The sequence below is a fragment of the Perkinsus marinus genome, assembly GCF_000006405.1.
Source record: "Perkinsus marinus ATCC 50983 genomic scaffold scf_1104296944428, whole genome shotgun sequence".
Lineage (NCBI taxonomy): Eukaryota > Perkinsozoa > Perkinsida > Perkinsidae > Perkinsus > Perkinsus marinus.
The window spans coordinates 472,613-479,343 of NW_003211397.1; the positions used below are offsets into that span (position 1 = coordinate 472,613).

Genomic DNA, 6,731 nt, shown 5'->3' on the forward strand with positions numbered 1-6,731 from the left:
GTGCTTTCGCATTCTCTGAGTAAATATGATTACTATTACACTTTTACACTTCTGGTATATTCGTTTGACATTTTTGTGTTGCTCAATTTCCTTTGGGGGGGAATTTGCAGTTGTCTTGGTCAGGGCTATGATGAGCTCTCTAGGGGTGAACCCCTACCTACCAGTAAGAAGCTTCATAGTTAGTACTGCAGTTGGTCTCGAACGGGCTCTACTACGGGAACTTGAGGTGAGCGATCAGTGTAGATCTCATAAGAAGAGGGCGATGTGTGGTAGGGAATATTCGCGACTGTATCTGTGCCACCGAAGCACCCAGCGTTCGCACAGACTCCACCAGCTCCGTCGCTGTCTATCATCCGAGGAGGAGTGGAATGTATTGTTACGAGCCAAGTAAGGTCGATCTCATAGTGGCGATGAGAAGGGGTCCAGTGGGGGGAATGTATGCACATGGTCAACTACATGTGTTGGTAGGAATATGGGAATTTTGAGAGGAAATTATCGTTGATTTTTGTATACTTATACCCGAAATCGTGTGATTTTTCATAAAATAGTGAGGAAACCTACGAGCTCAGTTGAGGAAACCAAACATATATTCCTGTACTGCTAGGCTTAGGTACCAGGATCGATAGCTTGCGCGGATCGATATTTGTGGAGTTCGGTTTTGCGGTCGCGGATAGCTGAAAATGTGCGGGTGCATATGCGACCGAGGCAGCAGTGTTCTTGGGAGAAGCACCTGAGTTTTATACTACGAGATGTGGTGGGAAAATATGTACATGTGTTGGTGACAATATGAGAATTGTTGTTGGTGGTTGTACGCTAATATGGAGTTTCACGATCACCCGTTTTACGTATGTGGCGTAATACTCTGTGAAAAATGCAATATTCTCGCTAGTGTTTCATATCACTAGGAAGAAATCTAGTGAAGAACCTCCTGAGCTCAGCTGAGGAAAACTAATATCTGCGATAATCTTTTCTCAGAAATGGGGAGAATTCATCCCATTGGAAGCGCCGGTTCCAGAGATAGTGGTGAAGTCTGTCAATTCGCGGTTATACCACCCAAGGCATATAGCACGAATAGTAATCTCCTCGGGCCAGCATTTACTCGTGGAAACCCGTGTTTTTACCGAATATTGATAAGTATTGAAACGTGTGAACGTGTCAAATCGATCGTTGGGGCGTGCGCTTTGTAATTTCCAGCGCTTCGGTGAAAATGAGGAAAAAGAAATTTGCACGGTTGTGTGGTATTAATTTCTCGGTTGGCATTCTATATGGAAAAAGGTGACGAATATGATCGTTTCACTTGAATGCATGATGGTTGATGTAGTTAAAGTATCAGTTGGAAACACTACTTAGCGTGGAATGGTGAATTCTCGAATTTCCCTACGCTCCTTAGCCCTCTTGTTTGAGCTCTGCTGCAATAAGACTATGTAAGCTGATTTAGATCTGGTTTTGAAGTCTTCACAGTGGTGTTTTCATATAGTTCCTACTAGGTAGAGGAGGAGTTGGTTAACAAACGTGAATTCATAACAGCATCTCGGAACTCGAGGAAACTGGATGAGGATCTCGATAAAGACAACGCCAATTCAACTGTTTACGCCCCGAAGATCCTCATTAATATTGTGGACAACTCATTCGAAGTAATTTAGCTCTACTGCGGTTCTGCGTAATTTTATTTTTTTGCCAGAATTTTGCGGAAATTTACCCACTTTTTTCGGGAAAAATGCGTTTTTTTAACAAAGTTTGAAAAAATTGGTATTTTTTTGGTATTAAAATAGTTGTTTTTTGAGGTTAAGACTTTTACTCAAAATGCTATAGCTGACCACTGTAGTAATGGTAAGGAAATAAGCACCTCTGCACCGTTTTACTGAACGATTAAATTAGGATGATATGAATTGGGAAAAGATGGGTATGTACATATGAATGAATAACAATACATTGGAGTTTCACCACCACCCTAGTGATATGAAAAACACTAGTGAAAAATATATTTCACGACTACTACAGTATACCGCGAATATCGCCGAGTTTTTCACCGAGTTTTACGACGCCACTTCACGTAAAACGGGTGGTGAAACTCCATTAGGTACAAGGCTCGGTAGCTGTTATTAATCGTTGGTGTTTCGTCAGCCTGGACTGAACTCTGCGTCATCGAGATCTCGAAGAATGAAAAATTTCAACTGTCTTGTGATAAAGTTAGAGCTCTTGAACTGAACTGATCTCCGCAGAAGCTTAGCCTACGGAAAGCGAAATCGATGATACAGAAGGCGTTATTCATGATCGGCATATGCGCGCGTGCAAAGCGCATGCGTGCGTCATGGTAACGATAAGGGTAAAGGCTCACACAGCAGGTGAATCCATGAACATTCCATGTTCGGGCGTACATAGGGCACCACGTAAGGAAGCGAGCGACCATTGGTCATTCAATGCTTAGAGGGGCCTATTCAGAGGGCGCTTTGATACTAAGGATTGTACACTACGTGGCAATTTGATATGCAAACGTGTGTTATTTTGAAAGACAATTTATAGTGAACAAGTTGTCGCTATCATCACAGTCCCAAACGGGTACTTTCATCACAACACATGTTCATAGCCATTGTTACATTGTATGTGCGGTATGGTTTTATATTGATTTTCATTAACCTCGAAAAATAACGCACATTTGCATATCAAATTAACACGCACTGTTTATTGAGAAAGTGCTGTTATTTTTAGATATGCGCTGACGCCTCTGGAGAGCAGATCCGCGCGTATTCTCCTGAGGAGGTTGTCGATACGATACCCTCACACGTCGCGGCAGCATGCCTTCAACAGAGCTCATTGCTGCAACTGCTGGATAAGGGCGAACCATGTGAAACGGTGGAGTGGGGGGGAATATGCACATGCTCAGCTGCATGTGTTGGCGACAATATGAAAATTTTGGAAATTTTTTACTAATGGCTGTACACTCCCACTCGAATTCGTATGTAAACTCATAAGCTTTGGAAACTCCCGAGCTTAGCTGAGGAAAGCGAACATATATTCCTACTCCAACACTGTATAGGAAACTCCTGAGCTCAGCTGAAGGAAGCGATTACATATATTCCTACTCCAACACTGTATAGGAAACTCCTGAGCTCAGCTGAAGGAAGCGATTACATATATTCCTACTCCAACACTGTATAGGAAACTCCTGAGCTCAGATGCTGAGGAAAGCGATTACATATATTCCTACTCCAACACTGTATAGGAAACTCCTGAGCTCAGGTGCTGAGGAAAGCGATTACATATATTCCTACTCCAACACTGTATAGGAGATATCCATGTTTTTTGCTATGCTAGGTACCTTGTTTGATCCTTTTTTGCACTCAACAAGTCTGTGCTTAGAAGCAGCTGCGATGATTTCAGGAACGCCTCCTGGGAGTCCGGCGATGGAGTACCCTTTTACACAGTACGTTGCCTTTTTTCGGGCGAAATTTTAGAAAAATTGTTCAGATTTCCTACGCACGATCATATGGAGTACTCGAGCCTAGTAGATGATATCAGTGTCACTCCTCACGAGGCGTTATCGAATGTTACTATTATTGGGTCTAGTGCAGACGTCGAAGTGGTGGCTAGAGCTAAGCGGGAAGTAGAGGCGTTCCGACGGTCATTGCCACGTCGGGTGGTGGCAACAGAGGCCCCAACGATGACTAGCAAATATGGTGGGTGCTCTGCATTCTGAGGAGGATGCTCTAGATTATTTTCTGGTAGGTACTATATCGGAGTTCCTGAGTGATACGGTGGTAGCCTCGCGAGAAGGTAGAGCAGCAGCAGATGATGATGATGATGCAGTTGCAGTGCCGAGGTTGGTGATACAGCGTCGTGGATCGCTAGTTGAGGCTGGTATGAATCCGCCTGGTAACTGCATGGTTGTTACTCACATACCTAGGCGGCCGAGGAAAGAGAATCGGGATAAAGTGAGTCGCGCTGGGGTGGAGCGATAATGGGCGTATCAACATGTGTTGTGATGAAAGTATCCGTTTGGGACTGTGATGGTAGCGACAACTTGTTCACTAAAAATTGTCTTTCAGAATAACACACATTTGCATATCAAATTGACACGTAAGGTTGGAAGGGTCGACTACTATTCTCAGGTTTATCAAGACTTCGGTAGGATGATTTTGTCAAATGCTAGCAAGTGGCGCGCAGTGATGGTCATCGTATCGGAAGAGGGAAATTTCGAGAGTCAGAGCGGCTTGGAGTGGAATCGGATCTTCAGCGTCTCGCACGGAGGTGCGTATTACTAATATCGGCATGGAATTTTAGTGTTGGTGGAGTAGGAATATAAGTAATCGCTTTCCTCATCTGAGCTCAGGAGTTTCCTATACAGTGTTGGAGTAGGAATATATGTAATCGCTTTCCTCAGCACCTGAGCTCAGGAGTTTCCTATACAGTGTTGGAGTAGGAATATATGTAATCGCTTTCCTCATCTGAGCTCAGGAGTTTCCTATACAGTGTTGGAGTAGGAATATATGTAATCGCTTTCCTCAGCACCTGAGCTCAGGAGTTTCCTATACAGTGTTGGAGTAGGAATATATGTAATCGCTTTCCTCAGCACCTGAGCTCAGGAGTTTCCTATACAGTGTTGGAGTAGGAATATATGTAATCGCTTTCCTCACCTGAGCTCAGGAGTTTATATACGACTTCTAGTGGAAGTGTAGAGGAAGCAGTACAAAAAATCCCCAAAATTTTCTCAGAATTTCCATATTGTCGCTGACACATGCAGTTGAGGATGTACATGTTTCCCCCCGTACGGCATTACACTGCTGTGCAATTCGTGGGTTTATGGACTCCTGAGAACTATCGCTAATATTTTCGCGAAAAAATGTTTTGGTTTCCCTATTTAGGTCAGCGTTTTTCCTTCCTGCAGTGGAGTGGTAAGAAAAGGAATAAATGATCGTTGCATGCTGATGACCTTTGTCGTTTCCGTATGAGCACGTTTCGTTTTATAGCAATGCCTTGCGTTAGTCAGGAAGTAGCACCTTGGTTGTTGTTGTTATGAAGAGCTTGAGGAGTTATCCAACGAGTGAATATTGCTCTTATTTGAGCAATGGCACTTGTACCTACTGTACTCTACTGACGACTCCTGTCGGGTCTTTGATCATTATTATAGTGTCGTTGTCAAGTATGTGGTAGTTATGGTGCTTAGAAGTTTATCATGAAAGGTCGATGAAAGGTCTCGGAACTCATCGTTGTTGTGTTATGATGTATCAGTGAACGCTTTTACCATCTACCATATGCATCCGCCAGCGAAGCACCTGTATCGGTTTAAATGTCATTCTCACCATTACGTTAACAGTTCGAATCTGAACTCCTTTGCTAACACTTACAAGTTCGAAATAAATACTCGACATGTTAGTTCATTTATAGGCGTATTTGACGTTGCGCTCTAATAATCGCGCTAACCCTAGATTACACAGAGTTACAAGGCCTCTCATCTCTGATAGTAATGGGGGTTCGGCGAGGTATGGTATGGGTGATTGAAACTGTAAATTCAACACTAAAGATCTGCTAAGAAACAATCACAATCTACCCAAAGGTATTAAGCACGCAATTGCTTGATGCCTTCAGCGCCGAAAACAGCATCATCGGGAAGGTCCTGAACAGAAGCACAGATGAACACAACGACCAGCTAACCATGGACGGCAGAAAACTTCAAGCCTTCAAATCACTATTGGTACCACCGAATAAATACCACTACAGGAGTTTTACCACCCTAGTAATATGAAAAACACTAGTGAAAAGCATATCACCGCGAATATCGCGTCTTTCACCGAGTATTACGCCACTTCGCGTAAAACAGGTCGTGGAACTCTAGAAAACTCACTCGCGCTACATAGAGTCCAAACCAAGAGGAATCACGAATGCCGAATTTCTATGATCAGAAAATGTGTTGTAGTTTTCTTACCTTGAAGTACTGGAGTCTATGAAAATCAGGCGTGACCTCATCCCCAGTGTCATCAGGAAACGCCGCAAAGTATTTCCTCTCCTCCTCCTCACCATGAATGTGGTAACTGTACGAATTACATTTTTCACAACCTAGTGAAAAATGCATTTCACGACTACTGCATATCACCGCCAATATCGAGTTTTTCACAGAGTATTACGCAACGTAAAACGGGTTGTGAAACTCCATTGTATAGGACGCAAAATGCACATAATTCCACCCACAATATAGTTCATTCTTACCAGTTGAATGAAAACATAGACTTGGAATTTTCCCTTGGAGCCGCGAGAAACTTCTTAGGTAGTCGCAGAGTCGACATCCAATGACCATCTGGACAGAAAACATCTTTACCTATGGACTTTGGGACCAAACGATTATGTTGGGGTAAAAATATCCGGAACCGTGAGGAATTTCAGGATTTGTAAAAAAGTGGAGATACACTAGTAGCAACATGATCGATCAAGCAAGATTAACGTCTGACTTCTCTCATACAAACGATTATGGACGCATCGTCGTCGGAATAAATTTCCCTGAATGTTACCAACGATGTCAGTTGAAGGAGGCACAGACAAGCAGACATCATCGTTGGTCGCTTTACGCGGGGCTTCGAATGTCAGAATTAGGAAGTTCCCGAATGGGGAAAGTTCAATCTGACAGAAGAAAATAAACGACATCACTTTTCCCCTTCACACGTGGAGAATTTTAGAGTGAAGTTGAATTTTATGATTATCAGCAGTGTTGTCGGAATATATGTCCGCTGCCCTCAGCT

General features: G+C 43.1%; 3 protein-coding genes across 3 annotated transcripts in view; 2 read left to right on the forward strand and 1 right to left on the reverse strand.

The window, feature by feature from the left end:
• Pmar_PMAR019173 (hypothetical protein) overlaps positions 1-2,213 on the forward strand; it is a gene marked incomplete at both ends in the record, with an annotated part of 5,550 nt that extends 3,337 nt beyond the window's left edge. The window contains 4 exons of the mRNA XM_002780227.1: positions 124-226; positions 1,488-1,634; positions 1,785-1,830; positions 2,125-2,213. Of these exons, the coding sequence (XP_002780273.1) occupies positions 124-226; positions 1,488-1,634; positions 1,785-1,830; positions 2,125-2,213 (385 nt within the window). The remainder of the gene's footprint in view (positions 1-123; positions 227-1,487; positions 1,635-1,784; positions 1,831-2,124) is intronic.
• Positions 2,214-2,577: 364 nt separating this feature from the next.
• On the forward strand, positions 2,578-4,949 carry Pmar_PMAR019174 (hypothetical protein; the record flags this gene model as incomplete). The annotated part of the gene is made up of 7 exons (XM_002780228.1): positions 2,578-2,604; positions 2,710-2,845; positions 3,316-3,424; positions 3,469-3,677; positions 3,727-3,932; positions 4,110-4,248; positions 4,863-4,949. The coding sequence occupies 7 exons, from the start codon at positions 2,578-2,580 to the stop codon at positions 4,910-4,912; spliced, it is 876 nt and encodes a 291-aa protein (XP_002780274.1). The 3' UTR covers positions 4,913-4,949.
• Positions 4,950-5,557: 608 nt separating this feature from the next.
• The window catches only part of Pmar_PMAR019175 (conserved hypothetical protein), a gene marked incomplete at both ends in the record, with an annotated part of 2,449 nt that continues 1,275 nt past the window's right edge, over positions 5,558-6,731 (reverse strand). The window contains 4 exons of the mRNA XM_002780229.1: positions 5,558-5,614; positions 5,924-6,029; positions 6,205-6,292; positions 6,504-6,612. Coding sequence (XP_002780275.1) covers positions 5,558-5,614; positions 5,924-6,029; positions 6,205-6,292; positions 6,504-6,612 — 360 coding nt within the window. The remainder of the gene's footprint in view (positions 5,615-5,923; positions 6,030-6,204; positions 6,293-6,503; positions 6,613-6,731) is intronic.